We start from the raw sequence: 23,083 nt of genomic DNA, 5'->3' as shown, positions 1-23,083 counted from the left end.
TGGTGCACAAAGTGGAGTTTGAACCTTCGTCCAGAAATGCATACGTGTTCACACATTTCTGAGAGTCAGATCCCCACACAGCCACTGGGACTACCTTAAGTCTCACCTCACCATGTCTAGAGTGTTGCAAAGTGGTGGTACTACACACTTTCTTCTCTGGTGCTGCATTGGACACAACACCGGCCCCATGAGGACTCTTGGCATTCGAGCTTGGGCTATGATTCCTACGTCCATCCTGGCTAGACTGATGTAGCAAGGTGTGGTGCTTCTGTCTACAAATTTGGCATGTCCTGGACGAAGGGCACCTTCTGACAAAATGGTTTCCAAGACAATTAAGGCAATGCTTGCTGGACCAAATTAGCTTCCACCTATCAGGTCCAGACTTGTCTTTGAAGGTTTGGCAATTCCAGACTTGATGTGCACCTTTGCAAGCCAAACACCTCGTAGAATCTCTGACTCCCTTCGATTGACCAGCCTCTGCATTCTGCGCTACGACAGTTTGATTCAAGAATGTTGAAACTCTACGTGGTTGTCTAGCAGTGGGTGCAACAGTACTTGATGCCTTTTCTTTTCTTCTTCCAACGAGCTGTCCAAGGAAACTTCTATCTGCCTGGGCCTTCCTCTGAACAAACTGAGAGAGCTGGGAAAAGGTCACAGCTTGTCCTCTTTCCAATTGATGGCTGACAGAAGATACAAACTTGTCTTGCATATAGATAGGGAGTCGGCCAAATATGGAGCCAATGACTTGTTGTGTGTCTAGACCTGAATTTGGAAAGTCACTGCAAGCAATCTCACAGCTACGCATGTCTCTAGCTAACTTAACAATACTCTCTGCATCATTAGGTTTGATGGGAGCTCCCTCAGTTAACTTTCTAGTATAGGCACTTACAATGCTGTGCATTTGACCATAAGAGCTTTCCAAAATTTGCCTTGCTTCCAGGTAGCCCAAATCTGGAGAAGAGCTGAGGATGCAGTCTGCAATGCTTTCTCTTGCTTCACCAACACAGGAAGAAATTAACTTGTCAAGTTTTGTCGCTGCATCAATAACTCCCCGAATGGTGTATGCTTCAAAATGCCGGATGAAACGCCGATAGTCTTCTGGGGCACCATCAAACGGTTCCATGCTGGATTGGTTCCGATTTATGGAAGTAGTCATAGTGTACAATGCGTCAACAAGTCCAGTGATGTCAGGTTCACGAGGTCTTCTGTCTTGAGAAATGGATGTCCAATTTTCGTCTTGAGTTGATCTAATTCCAACAGAAGGAATTGAATTGAAAGCAGGCGGGCTTAAGCGAACAGGTTCCACTGGAGAATGTTCCATAGTATAGCCGGAGGGAGTCAAACGGCCAGGCCTACGTTCCTCTACTCTGGTCCTATTTAGTGACGGCTCTGAAGGGCCTACTTTATCGTATGTTACATAATGACTGCCTGTCTCACCCTGTTCACTATTTTGAAAATGATCACTGGACTGAGAAGGGGGCGCTGGCCGAGGAGGGTACATTTCCGACCTGTACTGAAGGCGATAACCAGCAGACCTCTCCTCTTCTTTTTGCTTATTATAGTCATTTGCAGCCTCCCTAGCTACACGAATTGCCCTCTCACGTATGTTTTGTTTGACAGCCACTCCAGGTTGCACAACTTGTCCAATAGTGGCTGGTGCTACAGAAGACTGGCGGAAGGTTTGGGCATTACTCGACGAGCTTGGCATTTTAGGACTAGTTTGCCCAGAAAGGCGGGCATCCATTTTATCTTTGCGCTTCTGTACTTCATCCCATCGCTGGCGAGCATCTTCCAATTCAACAAGGTATTCTTGCTTGACAGGGATTGCAAGCATGTATTGCGAACATGCCCCTATACACGACTGGTACGCTTTATTGTACTCACTTCGAAATTGTTTCACTTGATCCACACCAATCCCATCAGCTAAGGCACCCAAGACATCTCTTTCTCTTCTAGTGAGAAGGCCCAAGTGAGACTGCCAAGTCTTTTTTAAGCTGTGCAGCTTTTCTGCCTGGTAGCCCTCTTCACTAGCTACATTTTGCTTAACATGTGTCCCTATACTCTTTCGAGTATGCATACTTATATAATTACAATACCAAAAATTACTGAAAATTTACTTAAACACAGATGTCAAGCTATCACAACTACTGATACTGGAACAAAACAACCCAAATTTACTTAACAAAGAGGCAAATTAACTTTAACAACAGTGCAACCAATACACTAGAATAAGTCTACAGTATAAACACCAACTGTGTTTACCAAGGCGACTTAATCACAAGTTAACATACATACCGTACCAAAAACAATCAAATACCTTACCAAACTATTGTGACTAACCAAGCCAAAAATGGTTCAACCAATGAACCAGAGTTAGGCAACAGTAGCAAAGGCAACAAAGTAAATGTTCAATATGTATTTTCAAAGACAAGCCAATTAAACTAACTACACACAAGAGTTCAGCCAATGAACTAGAGTTAATTTACCAAACAATTACCTTGTTTAAAAATGATGTTGACACCAATATCAACGTGATTCTATTTAATGAATAAAGCACTAACAAATAACACAAAAAATGCAGAAAGTTACACTACAAATAATAAAGGGAAAATGTACTTTAAGGGGTAGCCGACAATAGCACATGTGAGTGCCAAACCAAATGATCCCAAGTTATGATCAAGAAGGCCCAACCCACCCAAATATTACAACTAACTGAGCTAACAAAAAAAAACAACCCAGGCTAGCTCAGAAGAAAAAGAGAGGGGAAAAATGACAACTCCAATCCAGAGTTTCATGTGCCACAGATTATTTGCAAGTCAATATTCAGAGCTTAGTTCAATTGTCAAAATGCTTGTAAGCCTGTTTTATCTGGTTATCTGATTTTTAAACATTAGGGTTAAGTGCTGCAAAATAAATAAACATAGTTAGCACAAACCTTTTGAGAGAAGCCACGCTGGAAGTCGAACAGGCCATGCAGTAAACTTTAGCACACCCTCACGCTAGGGTAGCTCACACAAAAAGAGATTCAACAGAATCTGCACGCCAGAGAATTGTTATGCTTTTAGTGGCGGCAGCAGAGAGCAATACGAAGTGTCAAAGAAGGGGCAATTCTTCAAGCGGATTCTACAAAAGGAAAAAAAAGTTTGCGAAAATCAGAAACGCTGAAAGAGAATTCTGCAATTATCAGCAATGTCTGGAGTTCCCAAAACGAGGTCGGAGAAGCCTCTATAACTGCATTCAAGATCTGGTATTGTGGCAATGAAGATTCAACGCTTACTAAACTCAGGTATGTATTTTTACATAGGGATTATATAATAATGTTTACACTTTCAAGATATTGTCCAATTCTAGATACCCTGTATGTAATATTTATCTTTGTTTACTTTTAGACATGACAATTACATGTATATGGCATGCGAAGGGATAATTGCACCGAAAAGCTACCACCGAGCCAAAGAGCAGCCTGCTTTCATGGGTTACCGTACGTCTTTAGAATTTAAATTCAATGTTTGTGAATGGGGATGGAGAAACAATAGCAACAACGAACTTGTCCCAATAATGACGGATATGCCTATAGCACCAGAAGCATTGACCAAAGTAATTAGATGCAGATGTAAGAAATCAACGAAAAATCCATGTGGAACGAAAACTTGCACCTGTCGTAATTATGGAATGGCATGTGTTTCTTCGTGTGGTGAATGTCATGGTGTGGAATGTAATACTGTAGTATAGTAGCCTAAGCAGTAAGCATGCTTGAAATACAAATATAGTTTCACATCTTTTTCGTATCTAAGTAATAATTTGTATGAAGGACATATTCCAGAGACTAGACGAAAAACTTAAGAATGAAGACTTTTTTTCACTACTGCGTAACGTCGATGTTGGTACCGAAGAAAAAGAATTCTCGTACAATGAAGATATGAAACGGGACAAGACGAGGAGGAAAGCAACATCTTTGTCGTTTTTGATGATAGCTTCAATTTACATTTAGCTTACTTTGTTTAATTTTTGTTATAGAATATAGAAGAATAAGTCCAACAGTGACGAATAATTTCAAATTTGCCTGAAATTGACAGATTTATCCTTTTGCTAAATCGGTAATAACTCTTTTTCTGTACATTTTCAGGGTTCTTGTTAATAGAAAAAGTTGTTCCCCTTGAAAAAACCTAAAAAATGATGTATAATATGTCCTATTTTGAAAAACTTAAAATTTTCATAAAGGGATTGTGACGTCATTTGGAAAATGGGTCCAAAAGGGGGGTTCCCATCATCCGATTGATGGGGAATTTTTTCTGAGCCATCTGCATAATATGGGGAAGGTCTGAGAAAAGTATCAGCTTGATAACAATTTTTTCCCACAAACACCACTTTTTAAGCTCCCACGACTGCACTAATTGACCAGATGCGCGTCTAGATCCAGTGCCAGCCCTCGGGACCGCGTAGAATGGCACAGAATAGGGGATTTTTTAATATGAGGGACTCCACTTATGGGTTCGGTTGGTTCCACTAGATCAAAAGTTATCGGCTGCTTTGGAAGGTCATGTAAGTGCTGTGGTTCACAAGCTTTGAGCTTGAGGCTGGTGTGGGGCAAGAGAGTGCAGGCGAACTGTGATCTGCATCGAGAGGTAACGTCGGTGATTCTTCAAATTCTGGGCTCGGGCCTAGCTCGAGATGTGGAGAGCAGTAGTCCGTTTCAGGAGGGTGATGGGAAGCTCTCTATGTGAGCCATGGTATTTGGTTGAGAAGGGCACATGCTTTGTATGTGGAATTGCTTGCAAGAAACGTCATTTCCGTTTTGTGATTCTGCCAGCGGACCTGTTGCAGGGGAGGGTCGCTAGTCGTCACACCCGTTGATCGACGTTGCCTTACATGTGTTTTTTTTTTTTTTTTTATTGAAAAGTAAAAACAGTTGTACAGTAAACAATACAAAAGAAGCAATTGGTGAATGCAATCATATTATTGATACCAATCTGTTGCACAGTATAAGTTATTCCTGAATTAAGAGATCAAAGGCATGCGATAGATTTGGAAATTCATTGTAGCTATGATATAACTTTTATGTTTGAGGCTAGTGTTTTATCTCCACAATAACGGTCATCTAACAAGTACGTTCATACAATAGTAGCCCAAAAGATATTTTTATCATGCGTATGCCAAAAGGCGTTGTTGTGTTCGACATTAAATTAGATGCATTGCGCAGGCAGGTAGGTAACACCATAGATATCTTATATATAGATATGCAACTCAGTGGTGCGTAAGATGTTTGAAGGCTAACAGCGTAGCTATGGCTGTATGCATTGACTTCAAACTTGGCACAGCAAAACAACTTTATTTTTAATATATTTTTTTTGGTTTTTGTTTAAATAAAACTTTCTTCGTTTTCAAGTTGACGTATGGATTGCTTGTGATGACGTCACATTCTCGTTCCGCATGGACTGCTTTATGGAGATTCTGGCGATTGAAAACTAATCACAGTCACAGAGGGTACCTCTAAATACCCTTTGTCAGGCATTGTAGGCATTGTCGGGCATTGTCAGGCATTGTCGGGCATTGTCGGCTTTTTGGGGGGTCGTGGAGCATTTTCAGGAGTTGTCGAACATTTTCAGGGGTTTCAGGTATTGTAGAGTAGGCTAACTACTTTCAGGCATTGTTGGGAATTTCTAGGCATTGTGTAGGATTTCCAGACATTGTCGATCATTATCAGTGGTTGACAGGCTTGTGAGGCATTGTCGAACATTTTCAGGCATTATCGAACATACTCAGGGGTTGTCGAGCATTTTCAGGGGTTGTCAGGCATTGTAGAGTAGCTATTTTCAGGCATTGTTGGGAATTTCCAGGCATTGTCTAGGATTTCCAGGCATTGTCGATCAATATCAGTGTTTGACAGGTTTGGTAGTCATTATGGAACATTTTCAGGCATTGTCGAACATGTTCAGGAATTGTCGAGCATTTTCAGGGGTTGTCAGGCATTGCAAAGTAGCTACTTTCAGGCATTGTTGGGAATTTCTAGGCATTATCTAGGATTTGCAGGCATTGTCGATCAATATCAGTGTTTGACAGGTTTGGTAGTCATTATGGAACATTTTCAGGCATTGTCGAACATTTTCAGGGATTGTCGAGCATTTTAAGGGGTTGTCAGGCATTGCAAAGTAGCTACTTTCAGGCATTGTTGGGAATTTCCAGGCATTGTCTAGGATTTCCAGGCATTGTTGATCATTATTAGTGGTTGACGGGTTTGTCAGGCATTGTCGAACATTTTCAGGGGTTGTCTAGCATTTTCAGGGGTAGTCAGGCATTCTAGATTAAGCTACTTTCAGATTTTGATTTTGATTATAATCTGATAAAAAACGCATTTCATTTTCACACAGGGCCGGATTTAGCTAATGGGAGGCCCGGGCACTTTTAGATCAGGGGCCCCCGTGCAAAAAAATTCGCCTACGGCGCGAAACACCCCCTCGACGTCTACAGTAGCATCAATCCAGCACTGCACAGCATTTTGCAGAAACCACAAAAGCTAATAGTAAAAAAATCACATTTTTTTCACGTAGGGGGGCCCTTTAAAAGTCGGGGGGTCCGGGGTACCTGCACCCTCTGCCCCCCCTCTAAATCGGGCCTGTTTTCACATGCTTTTTCTTGAAGGGGCGGCAAAATCTGAATCCACCCCGGGCGGCACATTCCCTAGCTACGCCACTGCCGACAATGCCTGCCAGAAAGAATCTAAAGTATTTTATAATGCCTGAGAGCCCCTGACACCTAAAAATATTTGACAATTCTTGAAAATTTCCGACAATGACTGATAATGGTTGACAAGCCTGTCAACCATTGATATTGATCGACAATGCCTGGAAATCCTAGACAATGCCTTGAAATTCCCAACAATGCCTGAAAGTAGCTACTCTACAATGCTTGACAACCCCTGAAAATGCTCGACAACCCCTGAAAATGTTTGACAATTCCTGAAAATGTTCGACAATGCCTGAAAATGTTCCATAATGACTACCAAACCCTGTCAACCACTGATATTGATCGACAATGCCTGGAAATTCCCAACAATGCCTGAAAGTAGCTACTCTACAATGCCTGACAACCCCTGAAAATCCTCGACAACCCCTGAAAATGTTTGACAATTATCGCTACCGTATATCTCACTCTAAAATCGTTCCGGCGCCCCTCTATCTCAGGTTTGTAAACTGCCTACAACAAGCTTTAATGAGTCACTGGAAATAAGCTTAAATGATAGTTCCAACGATCATGAAACAGAAGTTGCGTAACCTACGTGAAGAAAAATTATTGTCTTGATTTTTCATAGTAGGCTATTCTGTGAAAACTTGAAATATGCGACATCAAAAATATTCCAAAGGAGCTCAAAAGCCACCACTCGCCAAGCCCAAACCGTACAATAATAGCCTACCATAGATACGCTAGCCAAGCTGGCAACCTTGATTGTTGATTGTGTCCATAAAGTCAGTCGAGCGTGACGATAATTCCACGATTGCTGAGTTGCATATCTATATGTAAGATATCTATGGTAACACATTACCAGTCACAATAAAAGTGTTTATGTTACTGTGCGTCCCACAACGCACATTTGTAGCCAAAAAATAAACAAATCAATAAGTAGGAATATAATGTAATGCATGCAATTGCATAAACGAAGAAGGATCTGCATGTTGCCTCATTGCTCTCTTGTAGTGCAATGATGCTACATGCAGATGGTATGTGTGAATAAGTATCATTTACTATGGCGCATTTCATAAAATTCACAAGTCAGGTACATACACTGCAAATGATAACAATTAATAGCAGAATTCTTTCGAGAATAGTGGGTTCTTAGTTGTCATGTTCGACTTATGCTACAGCGTGGGGGGTTTGTAAGGGGCGTCGGTATTACAGAGGTGTCACTTTGAAGATACTCTTTAATTTTTGTTTTAATAACCCAGAGGGTTGTTTTGGTAAATTTTTTGTTGTCCCACATATATTTATCTCCAATGTCTAGTGAAATTTTATTTTTAATTATGGTACTCTTAACTGTATTTAGGATCAGCAGAATCAGTAGGTTGTCTGCCTGTCTGCTTGGAAAATGGTTGTATAGGATTATATCAGTTGTAAGTTTAATCTTTTGTTTTGTTATTGAATGATATAGCTTTTCTATTTTTTTCCAAATTGATTTCGTGAAGGTACATTCAGTTAACAGGTGTTTTATATTGTCAACAGCCATTTTGCAAAATTTGCACTGAGTAATTTTGTTCTACCTGCAACGCCATGAGTTAGATTGTTTGTAAAAATCGCCCCATTTAAAAGCTGAATGTGCTATTCGATAGCAGATCGATATGTCAGAGTTTGAAAAGTATGGTTTGATATTTTTCTTCATAAGGAGCATTTCTGACCAGCTTATTGGTTCATTGTTTTGGCTCTTAATTTCAGTTTTAGTTTCTTTTTGTGTTTTTAGAGTTGTGTATATTGTATTATATAATATGATATATCAGTCCAGTCAAGATTGTGTTTTCGGAGTTGGAGAAAAGTGCTGAAAATATCAGAATAAAACGAATTTGGGCAATCAGAGTGTGGTTCACTTAGATTATATAATTTTTGGTTGATGTGCCTCATTTTATAGTTTAGATTGTACTTTGCCCACTCATGCCATAGTTCTGTAGCTTTATCGAGTGTGGACAGGTGTCTAATTCTGTCAGCTCTACTGGTTTGAAATTTTGTTTCTATGTCAATCATTTTTAATCCTCCGTTTTTAACTTCTGCAATGATTTTTGTTCTGCTTAATTGCTCAATTGGAGATGGATACCATAGAAAATTGTATAAGATTTTGTTTAAGGATTGGATATGCTTTTTTTGTGGGTAATGAACCCTTCCCATGTGAAGAGATATAGGCACGAGGAGAGTATTTATTATGGTGATTTTTCCTATAAGGGAGAGTGGTCGAAATTTATGAATGTTGGCAGTCGTTTCAGTTTGTTTTATCACTTTTTCCCAGTTAAAAGTGTCTAGTTTTTTGTTGTTGTTTCCTAACCAGATTCCAAGGATTTTTATTTCATTTTGAATTGGAATATGTGGGTAATGTTGCTGTACTTCACTTTGTAACTCAGGTTGTGATACAAGCATTTGTGTTTTATTTTCGTTAATTTTTTGTCCTGACATTTGTTGGTAAAGTTTTAATTCTTTAAGTATTTCAGTAATAGAATTAAGATTATTTGTGATAAACGTTGTGTCGTCTGCGTATTGTTCGATTTTTACTGCTTTTTTATTTATGGAGAGCCTTTTATTGATGCATTGCTCTCTATGTGGCATGTGAGTACATCGGCGCATATTATAAAAAAGAGCATGCTCAGAGGGCATCCTTGTCGGATGCCTCGCCTAATGTCGATTTTTTTTGTCAGTGCTCCATTCATTTCAACTCGACTAGAGATGTTTGAGTATATAAGGGTTAAGTATGAAGTCATCACTGGCTTAAATCCAATTTTTTGGAGTATTTTGTACAGAAAAGAATGTTCCACTCTGTCAAAGGCTTTTTCAAAGTCTGTTACCATAATATATAATTTTCTGTTTTTTAGTTTTGCTACTTCGATGGCTGCTTGAATATTCATTGTAGCGTGTTCAATTCGTCTGTTCGGTAGACCACATTTTTGGTTGGGTTGAATCAGTGTTTTCATTAAGGGCGGGATTCTATTGGCTAGGATTTTACTTAAAATTTTGTAATCAGTGTTCAATAATGAGATTGGTCTCCAATTTTTGAGCAATGATTTATCTCCTTTTTTGTGAAAAAGTTTAACTATGGCTTCTCTCATCGTTACTGTCATAGTGTTTTTTAGAAAACAGTTAGTATACATTTCAAGCAAATCATATTTCAAAATGTGCCAACATTTTTGATAAAAGATTGTGCTGAGGCCATCCGAGCCGGGGGCTGAGTTTTTATTTAATGTATCAATTGCGATCTTAATTTCATCTTTTGTTATTAGTCTTTCATTTTCTTGTGCTTCATCTGCATGTATTGTGGTGTGGTTCAAAATGTTTAGATATTCATCTTGTTCAGTTGAATCAATTTTTCCATCAATTCCCCATAACTTATGGTAAAAATTGTGTGTTTCTGTTAAGATGTCATTTTTGTTGGTTACAACTTTATCGTCCTCTGTATGTAGTTCAGTGATAGTATTATTTTTACCTCTTTTCGTTTCAAGATGAAAGAATCCTTTGCTTGTTTGCTCTGAATCGTTTTGAGGTATTTTGCAGCGAATTTGTGCTCCTCTTTGCGTGTTATTGTGAAATTGTTCAATAACATCGGTAAATTTTGCTCGATCAGATACTAGGTTTGGATGAAATTCGTCTTCAATCTTAGAGTTTAAGATCTGGAGTTGTTGGTTTGCTGTGTCATATGCTTTATTTCATTTTTTAGTATTATCATAGTTCCTGCACGAAAGCTTGGAGAATCAGGGAATATGTTTGAGAAAAGTTTTATGTTATAAAATTTTTCCCAATTTTCTAATTGTTTAGGTAAAAGTCGATGAGTTTTCTGAATAGCTGAAGCTTAAAGAATTTTATTATGTTGGTAAATTTTTTGGAGATTCCATTTATATTGATTGAGCAAATTTTAAGCTTTTTAACTTGCATGTGACAAGTTTGACTCTCTGCCTCAGAAAGCATTTCACTAGGTGTCAAAAGTATGATACATAATCACATTAGGCTATGTTATAGGCTATTTAACACTATGATTATTAGTACTTTTTTTTCGGTTTTTAAGCGATAAAGGGATTCAATAGAAATTCGTTTTAAATATTATAGTTAGTACGTATTTTTGTTGTGTCTTGGCAGCTCTTCATCTTTGTTTGGTTCAAGGATAGATTTTTCGTCATTTTCTGATGGTGTGAGAAGGTTTTCATCTGTCTGATTCTGGGATGATGTGTCAATCATCAGAGGCATTAAGTTTTGTTCTGAATCGGAGGATGATTCTTTTGAGTAGTTTGGATCTATTTTTTGTGTCTTGTTTTCTAAGGGCGGACTATCTTCAAGAGGTCGCTTATTAGGTCTGATGTAGGTGGGTGTTGGTGAATGGTGACTTTCAGGTGCATTTCTTGTTTTAGATATCGGATGTCCTTGTTGATTGTGTGTTGTTTTCTTTTTCGTTTTCTTTTTCTTCTTTCGTGTGCTTTTCTTTTCCCATGGGTGTGATGCTATGTCAGTGGACTCTATATCTGATGATAGTCCTTCAGTGTTAAGGCTTGTAGTACCACTTTCAGTTTCAGCGTTTCTTTGTTGAGTTAGGAGGGCACGTTTTGGGCATTCCGTACCTTGATGTCCTCGGTGTTGGCAATACCCACACAATATTCTCATGGGACATGTTGCATCGAGGTGGCCCAGTCCTTTGCAGAAGCGACAAAGATGACGTTGGGGTGTATTGTTCATTTTTTGTGTCGTTCGGCATTGTTGGGTTGTGTGCCCCTTCTTTTTGCATATATCGCACTGGGCGCAATCTGCTGCCCAATGACCTCGCTTTTTGCATATTCTACACAGGGGGAAATGCTCCTCTCCTGGCTTTGTTATATATATCCATATACCATGAACTTTGATTTTGTCTGGGATATTTTCCAGGTTTATATCCCTTAGGTGGATATGAACATATTCGTATTTTATGTTCGGGAACTTTTTAAATCTCCCAAAGAAGATTTTTTCAGGTTTTCCCCATTTACAGTCGTTCGCAATGTCTCTTGAAAGTTCTACCGGCCACTCTACTGGAACTGGATACAGTGTGACAATGTCACAGGGTGGTTTTGGCTTCCAAGCTGTGATTGTTATTGTAGTTCCTTGGGATTGGTAAGCAGTGGGAGTTTGGTGGTCTTTAGCTAGTTGTTCCAGGTTTTCTTTTTCTGCTTCAGTGTGTGTAATCACAAATTGGTGTTCTTTTAGGTTTAACGTGCGCACGCCTTCAAGTCCTTTAGAATATTTGCTTAGAAAGCCATCTTCCGTGAAGAAACTAATAAAATTGTCTATGCTCACCCAACCTTGGCATTTACCTTTCACTATAAGTTTTCTTTGGAAGTTGTATGGCTCGCTTGGTATCATTGTTGCGAGCTACTATAGCCTACTGGGCAGTTCCATGATAAGGACAACCAACCCATCAAAACATATTTTTTATCTGATAACAATAAAAATGGTATCCCTGAAAAGCTTATTCTTTCTAATTTTCAGAAAATAAAAATATTTGGCCCCCACACAAAATGGTTGGAAGTTATGCCTCAGTAAGCGAACATCACTTCTAATGTCAAAAAAATCATGAAAAATACTCATATACTGAATTCTGAAGCTTCTGATTGATATTTCAAGAAACTTTGTTAATACCGCAGTTGTACAATCAGAAATGAGTGTAAGATTAATCTCTAAAAAATTTTTTTTTGAACAAGATGTAACGTTGGACTTATAGCATGTGGGACTTCGACCTGGGGGTCCTGTACGTCCGTCACAAATTTTTTCCTTTATTTTATTTTATAAAATTATCAGATGAATTAAAATTTTGAAACTTCATTTCTTCTTTTAGTTCCTACATATCAACCTACAACCCAAATGGTTTTCTAAAATTTTTTGTTTAACTAAGTAAAAATGCGTGACGGATGTACACCGTAATGGAATTTCCATCATGTACGTCCGTCACGTACGTCCATCACAGGCTTTTATACTGTTTAACTAACTTTAACTTAGTCATTTTGTGGTGCTTAATGCAGGGATCATGCTTATGTTTATGTTGTCACTATTTCATGCTGTCATTGATTTAAAAAGTTATTATACCAGGTACCACAAATCTTAGTTATTATTGGGCAGTTCCATCGTGACGGACGTACCATTCAGAGAGTTCTAACAGTCTATAATTGTTGATGAAATAGAAATCTAGGCAATTCTACTACATAGCAAGAAAGGGTACGCACCACTATAAAATCACCCCAAAAATTATTTCCTTGCTGCTTCCTTTAAAATAGATACAGCTCGTTTATCATGCGTGACGGACGTATGCAGAGAAACAAGAAATAATAAGTATGATACCTTTCGTAAGATGCAAAATGCTCTGAATTGTACACAGGTAACTACAATTTTTTAACTTGATTAGTTTAATGAATGAATAAACTAACTCACAAAAGTTGTTGCACAAACTTATATACCTATTTGTTATTATACCTTCCAACTATGGAGAATCTAATGAAGACATATGAAGCAGAAGAAAGTGTTTGCTATCAAAAAAGTGATGTTGAATACTTGTTGAACTTGTTGAATATGATAGTGAATTTTACCCTGGTGAAGTTCAACAAGTAGTCGGCACAAACTACGAAATTTAGGTGATGCCCACAAGTGGCAGTGTGTGGCGATGGCCTCCACCTGAGGACAAAATTGTTTACACTGACGAAAAAGTTGCAAAGAAATTGAATCAACATGAAGTGGTTGGATACCGTGGACAATTTAAATTTAAAGGAGTTTGAAGTTTAGAGACGTTGACTAAACTGCAAACTAGTTCTTTTGAAAATTGTTTAGTAAGATTCATTTTGTATCAGTATTGTTTGGTTTTTTGTTTGTTTATGGTTGTTAAACTGTTAGTTTTTCTATGCACAACTGCACATGATATGTTATTTAGCCTGTGCTTTAACTGGGATTCCGTCTGGGCTTCACTAATTTTTCTCAAAATGTGTTACAGATTTCTTACTGCAGTTTTCAGTGTACTATGAAAATGAGCACTGTGTTTTGTAGCATTGTAATCTTGTATGTGCATGTAGATACACTTGTTATGTGGATCTATTGTATACCGGTATTGGCTACCATCTGAATTTTAACACTTGTACAATGTACATCAGTCACAATAATTGGAAATTACTGCGCTGATAACAATTGACATTCACTGCCAAAATTCAAATTAAGCTGTTTTCTATCGGAATGGCCCGTTTCGGTGAGTCCGATTCGGTGAGTTCCCTATTCGGTGAGAGCCTTTTTCGGTGAGAGCCCTATTCGGTGATTTTTTTTTAAATTATCGGCTACCGTAGCCTAATTATCATTGCCGTTTTAGGGATAGAGGTTAAGGGTTAGGGGTTAAGGGTTAGGGGGTAGGAGTTACGGGTTAGGGTCTTATTTCAACGTTTAGCGACGTTAAAACGATGTAAAAGCGGCAATAATAATCAGGCTACGGTACCCGATAATTTTCAAAAAATCACCGAATAGGAAACTCTCCGAAAAAGGCTCTCACCGAAAAGGCTCTCACAAAATCGGACTCACCGAATAGTAGCAGACCCGTTTTCTATAACTATGTGTGTATGCCTGTACGGCACTACAGCAACAACACAAGTGATTCTACTGGGAATGAAAAATAAACCATTTATATAAAATATATATAAAAAATAAAATAAAATATTCAACTATAATTGTAATTACTTGTAAAGTCTCAATTAAAACATATTGGCAATTATAGCCCATCCATTAAGTTTAGAACTATGTATGCGATTTTTCACTTCTTTTATAGTAGACTTCTTGCACCTTTCTTGCTTAAAATTCAGAGTCGTACGTCCGTCACAAAAATTTTGTACGTCCGTCACGTTACATTCTGGGGCATAGTGTATTCAATTCATACAATAAATTTGTGCAACAACTTTTGTGAGTTAGTTTATTCATTCATTAAACTAATTAAGTTAAAAAATTGTAGTTACCTGTGTACAATTCAGAGCGTTTTGTATCTTACGAAAGGTACTTATGATTTCTTGTTTCTCTGCATACGTCCGTCACGCATGATAAACGAGCTGTATCTATTTTACAGAAAGCAGTTAGGAAATAATTTTTGAGGTGATTTCATAGTGGTAGGGTACCCTTTCATGCTATGTAGTAGAATTGCCTAGATTTCCATTTCATCAACAATTATAGACTGCTATAACTCTCTGAATGGTACGTCCGTCACGATGGAACTGCCCTACTGCTTTAATTCTCAGATCACAATTGTGTGTACGAGTATTTGTTAAATTTTCAAAGCAATAAGTTAAACAGTTTGTTGTATTATAAACTAGCACTTGCAGGTTTTACCACGTTGGCAGTGAGAACGCTGCTGGCGCTCTAATTAGTTACAAAAAAACTGCCAACCTTTTCGAAAGAAACTGCTTAAGGCGTTTCTTTCTTTTTCACATCAACAAAATAAAAGTTTTTCCTTTTTGAAGAAATCAGCAGAAAGCCTCAGGGAAAAGAAGCCAGCTGATTGCCTCAAAAAAAATAAAAAAAGCAAAATATAAGTAACCACTCTAGATTAGTGGAGCCTAAGGCAGAGTCCACTGATCCAGCTGACGTAGGCTACTCTCTTCACTTCTGTATATTTACTATCCTAGGCTAAACTAGACAAAACACAAAAGATCATATATATATATCTCCTTTTACTGTACTAACTTTAATCACGAGTTTCTCCCATGGGGCTGGGCTCGTCAATATCGCACCGTATTCTTGCCACTTGAGTAATCGACCGCCGCTTTGCCAGTCAGTTTAACTCTTATCTTTGTGGAAAGAAAGAGCCAACAAAACCAGCAGGTGCCAGGGGTAGGTCAATGTGAAGAAAGGCGTTCTTCCCGGCTATCAGCACAAGGCTGATCACTCACTAGTACAGCGAGCAGCAGTTGCGCTTCGCTAACCAGAACGGTGTAGATTCCACGGTAGCCATTGAGACCTCCATAAACGATAAGTTTCTGGGCAGCCGATTGTAGCATCGAATAGACAGCGAAAGACACCTGTAGCCTTTCTTCACATTGACCTACCCCTGGCACCTGCTGGTTTTGTTGGCTCTTTCCACAAAGATAAGAGTTAAACTGACTGGGAAAGCAGCGGTCGATTACTCAAGTGGCAAGAATACAGTGCGATACTGATGAGCCCAGCCTCATGGGAGAAACTCGTGTTTAAAGAATTTAGTATAGTAAAAGGAGATATATATATATGATCTTTTGTGTTTAGTATACTTTAGCCTAGGATAGTAAATATACAGAAGTGAAGAGAGTAGCCTACATCAGCTGGATCAGTGGACTCTGCCTTAGGCTCCACTGATCTAGAGTTTTCTTTTTTGAGGCAATCAGCTGGCTTCTTTTCCCTGAGGCATTCTGCTGATTTCTTCAAAAAGGAAAAACTTTTATTTTGTTGATGTGAAAAAGAAAGAAACGCCTTAAGCAGTTTCTTTCGAAAAGGTTGGCAGTTTTTTTGTAACTAATTAAGCGCCAGCAGCGTTCACACTGCCAACGTGGTAAAACCTGCAAGTGCTAGTTTATAATACCACAAACTATTTAACTTTTGCTTTGAAAATTTTAACAAATACTCGTACATACAATTGTGATCTGAGAATTAAAGCAGTAGGCTATAGTATAGCTCGCAACAATGATACCAAGCGAGCCATACAACTTCCAAAGAAGACTTATAGTGAAAGCTGAATGCCAAGGTTGGCTGAGCATAGACAATTTTATTAGTTTCTTCATGGAAGATGGCTTTCTAAGCAAGTATTCTAAAGGACTTGAAGGAGTGCGCACGTTAAACCTAAAAGAACATCAATTCGTTATCACACACACCGAATCAGAAAAAGAAAACTTGGAAAAACTAGCTATAGATCACCAAACCCCAACAGCATATCAATTCCAAGGAGCTACAATAACAGTCACAGCATGGAAGCCAAAACCACCCTGTGACATAGTAACACTGTACCCAGTTCCAGTAGAGTGGCCGGTAGAACTAACAAGAGACATTGCAAACGACTGTAAATGGGGAAAACCGGAAAAAATCTTTCTTGGCCGATTTAAAAAATTCCCAAACATAAAAAACGAATATGTCCATATCCATTTAAGGGACATAAACCTGGAAAATATCCCAGACAAAATAAAAGTTCATGGTATATGGATATATATCACAAAGCCAGGAGAGGAGCATCTCCCCCTGTGCATAATATGCAAAAAGCGAGGTCATTGGGCAGCAGATTGCGCCCAGTGCGATATATGCAAAAAGAAGGGGCACACAGCCCAACAATGTCGAACGACACAAAAAATGAACAATACTCCTCAACGTCATCTTTGTCGCTTCTGCAAAGGACTGGACCACCTCGATGCAACATGTCCCATGAGGATATTGTGTGGGTATTGCCAACACCGAGGACATAAAGGTACGGAATGCCCAAAACGTGCTCTCCTAACTCAACAAAGAAACGTCGAAACTGAAAGTGGTACTACAAGCCCTAACACGTAAGGACTATCCTCAGATATAGAGTCCACTGACATAGCATCACACCCATGGGAAAAGAAAAGCACACGAAGAAAGAAAACGAAAAAGAAAACAACACACAATCAACAAAGACATCCGATATCTAAAACAAGAAATGCACCTGAAAGCCACCATTCTCCTACACCCACCCACATCCGACCTAATAAGCGACCTCTTGAAGATAGTCCGCCCTTAGAAAACAAGACACAAAAAATAGATCCAAACTACTCAAAAGAATTATCCTCCGATTCAGAACAAAACTCAATGCCTCTGATGATTGACACATCATCCCAGAATCAAACAGATGAAAACCCTCCCACACCATCAGAAAATGATGAAAAATCTATCCTTGAACCAAACAAAGATGAAGAGCTGCCAAGACACAACGAAAATACCTACTAACTATAATATTTAAAACGAATTTCTATTGAATTCCTTTATCGCTTAAAAACCGAAAAAAAAGTACTAATAATCATAGTGTTAAATAGCCTATAATATAGCCTAATGTGATTATGTATCATACTTTTGACACCTAGTGAAATGCTTTCTGAGGCAGAGAGTCAAACTTGTCACATGCAAGTTAAAAAGCTTAAAATTTGCTCAATCAATATAAATGGAATCTCCAAAACATTTACCAACATTATAAAATTCTTTAAGCTTCATAGACTCTCTGCCTTAGCTATTCAGGAAACTCATCGACTTTTACCTAAACAATTAGAAAATTGGGAAAAATTTTATAACATAAAACTTTTCTCAAACATATCCCTGATTCTCCAAGCTTTCGTGCAGGAACTATGATAATACTAAAAAATGAAATATATCAAAAGGGTTAACCCAGACATACTATTTTAAAGAACAACCACCTCCACCAACTACACATCAATATTAATGGTGAAAATATGCATATTATCAATGCATACTTTCCACAAAATCATAAAGACAAAACATCACTATCAAAAATACTATCCACAAACTTACAAAAATGGAATGATGACAAAATAATACTACTTGGTGACTTTAACCTCATCACAGACCCACTAGATACTGCAAACCCTCAATCCTTCTCAAACACCTTTAGAAGTCAAAAAGACTTTTAAAACACTAGTTAATAATTTTCAACTAATAGACATATTTCGATATAATACTATCACATATTTCGATATAATAATACTATCAGAGGTAAAAATAATACTATCACCGAACTACATACAGAGGACAATAAAGTTGTAACCAACAAAAATGACATCTTAACAGAAACACACAATTTTTACCATAAGTTATGGGGAATTGATGGAAAAATTGATCTAACTGAACAAGATGAATATCTAAACATTTTGAACCACACTACAATACATGCAGATGAAGCACAAGAAAATGAAAGACTAATAACAAAAGATGAAATTAAGATCGCAATTGATACATTAAATAAAAACTCAGCCCCAGGCTCGGATGGCCTCAGCGCAATATTTTATCAAAAATGTTGGCACATTTTGAAATATGATTTGCTTGAAATGTATATATACTAACTGTTTTTTAAAAAACACTATGACAGTAACGATGAGAGAAGCCATAGTTAAACTTTTTCACAAAAAAGGAGATAAATCATCGCTGAAAAATTGGAGACCAATCTCATTATTGAACACTGATTACAAAATTTTAAGCAAAATCCTAGCCAATAGAATCACGCCCTTAATGAAAACACTGATTCAACCCAACCAAAAATGTGGTCTACCGAACAGACGAATTGAACACGCTACAATGAATATTCAAGCAGCCATCGAAGCAGCAAAGCTAAAAAACAGGAAATTATATATATACAATGGTAACAGACTTTGAAAAAGCCTTTGACAGAGTGGAACATTCTTTTCTGTACAAAATACTCCAAAAAATTGGATTTAAGCCAGTGATGATTTCATACTTAACTCTTATATACTCAAACATCTCTAGTCGAGTTGAAATGAATGGAGCACTGACAAAAAAAATCGACATTAGGCGAGGCATCCGACAAGGATGCCCTCTGAGCATGCTCTTTTTTATAATATGCGCCGATGTACTCACACAACGCATAGAGTGCAATGCATCAATAAAAGGCTTCTTCATAAATAAAAAAGCAGTAAAAATCGAACAATATGCAGACGACACAACGTTTATCACAAATAATCTTAATTCTATTACTGAAATACTTAAAGAATTAAAACTTTACCAACAAATGTCAGGACAAAAAATTAACGAAAATAAAACACAAATGCTTGTATCACAACCTGAGTTACAAAGTGAAGTACAGCAACATTACCCACATATTCACATTCAAAATGAAATAAAAATCCTTGGAATCTGGTTAGGAAACAACAACAAAAAACTAGACACTCTTAACTGGGAAAAAGTGATAAAACAAACTGAAACGACTGCCAACATTCATAAATTTCGACCACTCTCCCTTATAGGAAAAATCACCATAATAAATACTCTCCTCGTGCCTATATCTCTTCACATGGGAAGGGTTCTTTACCCACAAAAAAAGCATATCCAATCCTTAAACAAAACCTTATACAATTTTCTATGGTATCCATCTCCAATTGAGCAATTAAGCAGAACAAAAATCATTGCAGAAGTTAAAAACGGAGGATTAAAAATGATTGACATAGAAACAAAATTTCAAACCAGTAGAGCTGATAGAATTAGACACCTGTCCACACTCGATAAAGCTGCAGAACTATGGCATGAGTGGGCAAAGTACAAGGGTCATTTCATTATAATTTTAAGAGAGAAAATACAGGGTCCCCAAAATTTTATCTTTTTTATATATGCTAATCAGTGTGAAAAATTATGAACAGTAAAAAAAAATTTTTGAAATTTGTTGAGTGGTTTTCGAGATATAGCCGTTGGAAGTTTTCACCACTAGGTGGCGATTTTATGACCGAGCGAGGTGGTCCAGCAAGTCTTTTTGTTAATATATGATATGTTAGTGACATTTTGAAGTGTAAATATATGTATCCCCCTATTTGTGGGGTCAAGGAATCCAATTCTGAGGTCTAAAATGCATTTAGATCAACCCAAGTGGGTCTAAATAGCATTTCAAAATCAATTTCCAGACTTTGCATATGCCGAACTTCTGGAGCCCTTTTTGGCATGTTTGGAAAAGTTTGGGAATTTCTTTTTTTTTTAATCATGATCTATTAATCCTATTCTACTAGGAAATACATGATCTATAATTTAGTATTGACCATAGAGAAAGTTAAAAGTCTTACAAGTAATCTTGTAAATTTCATGCAAAATTTATACAAGTGTCATATAATTAACAGATGGATTACTTTTTAACACTGTTGAGTCATTCCATTATAATTCAACAGATTTTCTTCAAAAAGTCTACCCGCCCCTCTTGGAATTTTTTTGTTTTTAGATATCGCTCACCTAGAACCGAACTATGTTATGTCCATTTTTCAAGTTTTGAGAAAAACAGGAAAATAGATTTTGAATTGGGTTTTTGTAAATTATCTCCGGATATATGTGCAATATTTTATACCAGTGTAGTAGTAGTAGTAGTCCAGTTTTAATCCAGTGATGTCCCCGTTACCGAGGGTGGCCGGATTCACCTCCAAGTGCCGCAATGGTCTTCACACCCTGCCTCCACATCGATCTGTCTAGCGCGTCCTCTCTTGTCAAGCCCACCTTGCTGCTTTCTTCCTCAACTTGCTTTTTCCATGTTTTCTTTGGTCTTCCTTGTTCTGAATTTTTAAGCATCGGACGGACTTAACATTGTTTGATTTTGAAAATTCCAACTGGTAATTTCATAACATAACGGACATAGCATACTTATAAAATCGATCGAAGTATTGTAACCACTGTTTTTACATTGAAACAATTTTAGATGGAGCTATAAATTGAGATAGAAGCATCCAGGTAGCATTTGTAAACTTTTTTACAGTGTAGAACCATGATTTCCTGTTTTGGTACTACACAATCTTTTCACTTATGTGATATTATGTTCAATTGTTTCTTTGCCATACTCTTACAAATCTTCTGCAATAGTGCTATAAAATCTGCCAGGTCTTCTTTGGACTTTTGATACATGGCCTCCTCAAATGACCTAGCTAGTAAATCGCTGAAAGGTTTATTGCTTAATGCAGCAATCGCGTTTGTTAGATAGAAACATAACTAAGATTTCTGAATATCTAATTTAGCTGCCTAATCACCAACTTTCATCAGACTTTGAAATAATCTCCAACAGCTCAACTAAATTAACATCTGGACATTAAAAAAAACATCCCAATCATAATACTGTAATTTATTAAACAATACTGTATTTACTAAATTAGTTGATCTGACAACCTTAATCATTGTTACAAACCAGTGATGCATTCATGAAACTAGAATTCAAGGAATGGTTAAATAAAATCTCTCTGCTAATTTCTAACAGTATCTACAGAATGAACAAACAACATAATGAAATTACAAAGAAAGATAATAACTCTGCAACCTAATTATCAGCAAAATTGATATTTAGGATCTCAGAATTCTCAACAGTTCTTTTGAGTACGGTACCGTAGTTAAGATGAGTCCAGCTGAAACAAAAGCAAAACTGACATTGGTGTTCACTGTTCAGCCACTTCTGGAATGTCTGCATGAAACTGGTGGTGGTGGTGGTGTGGAGGAATGAAGTTTTTTTCCATAACTTCATCAAACCGGCTTTTTTATCCGTTTTCACTACCAGCTGTGATTTGTAACGTTTGGGTAGTTCCATAACTAACGGCAATGAAAATTCAGTTGCAAGTCGTCTGCTGCTCTGTCGACTTGATTTTATGAAGTCTATCTCACTGAAAGACGGCTCTGAATATTTGTATTTGAAGTATAGCTTAACTAGATTTACCTAGCAAAACTTTAATTGCATAATCTTGGTCCACAGTAATTTTTCACCATCAGAATCAGTGAGCAAGTCTTTTAGGCGCAGACAGTTAGGCATTGGTCAAATAGACGCGCACACTGTGGCGTCAGGATATTTAGGTGCGGAGCACTGTGGCACCTGTTCATTTACATATTATTCTTAGTAAAGTCTGCAGATTGTAACAGCTTGGCAGATAGGGCAATGCTTTTCACAAAAAATGTTATATTGAAAAGAAAAATATATTGTTTTGTTAATGCGCGTGCTTGTATTTGTGGTTAGTCATGGTTTCCAGGCCTCGAAATTCGTTTTTGTCGACGGCGGACAAACGTGTCCGGTCTGAGCAGCTATTTCGGCGGACAAATTAAGTCTTACGGCAGACATGCCAGTTTTAGCGTCGATCGTCATGTTTAATCACTTCATCTTGATAATTCTTCGCCATTCGAAAAATATAGCTACTGTTTAGAAGGCTTTCCAAAATTTCAGCGAAGTCACTCTGAAAGGCTTTCATCAGACCAACGACGTGCGCTTGAAGAGTCAAATCGCCATGTAAATGCTTAATACGCCGCATAACTGATTAACTTCCACCGATCCAGGTCGTGTGGCTTCTTGCGTCACAATGCTCTGGGCACAAGTCGGAAAACTTCTACACTAACACCACTATTTTCTGCTGTGCGAAGTTTCATTGGGCTTTTTCTTTAGGTTTATTTTTGCATGTCTTGTGAGCAAAAGTGAATTTTCTCTGGGCGTTTTCTTTCTTACTGTAATACCAAAACTTAACAAATTTTGCTACATCTTGCTGTAGTAGCCTACTGGTACATATAATCTAATTTTGTTACCAACCTTGCGTTATCAATATTACTCGATCAAAGCCGGACATAGTGACGTAAGACTTGAACTAAGTTGCGCGTGATTAGTGTAGAAGTACTGGTATTCCCATCAATTCTTAGCGAAAAATTCGCC

General features: G+C 37.7%; 1 protein-coding gene across 1 annotated transcript; it reads right to left on the bottom strand.

The window, feature by feature from the left end:
• Window positions 1-10,638: 10,638 nt before the first annotated feature.
• LOC145769165 (uncharacterized) lies at window positions 10,639-12,066 on the bottom strand. Its single transcript, XM_082580757.1, has one exon. The coding sequence runs from the start codon at window positions 12,064-12,066 to the stop codon at window positions 10,789-10,791; it is 1,278 nt and encodes a 425-aa protein (XP_082436883.1). The 3' UTR covers window positions 10,639-10,788.
• Window positions 12,067-23,083: the final 11,017 nt, after the last annotated feature.

This window comes from Aplidium turbinatum, chromosome 4 (genome assembly GCF_918807975.1).
Source record: "Aplidium turbinatum chromosome 4, kaAplTurb1.1, whole genome shotgun sequence".
Taxonomy (NCBI): Eukaryota; Metazoa; Chordata; class Ascidiacea; order Aplousobranchia; family Polyclinidae; genus Aplidium; species Aplidium turbinatum.
The sequence above is the reverse complement of the archived record's forward strand: the minus strand, read 5'-3'. Positions and strand labels throughout refer to the sequence as shown.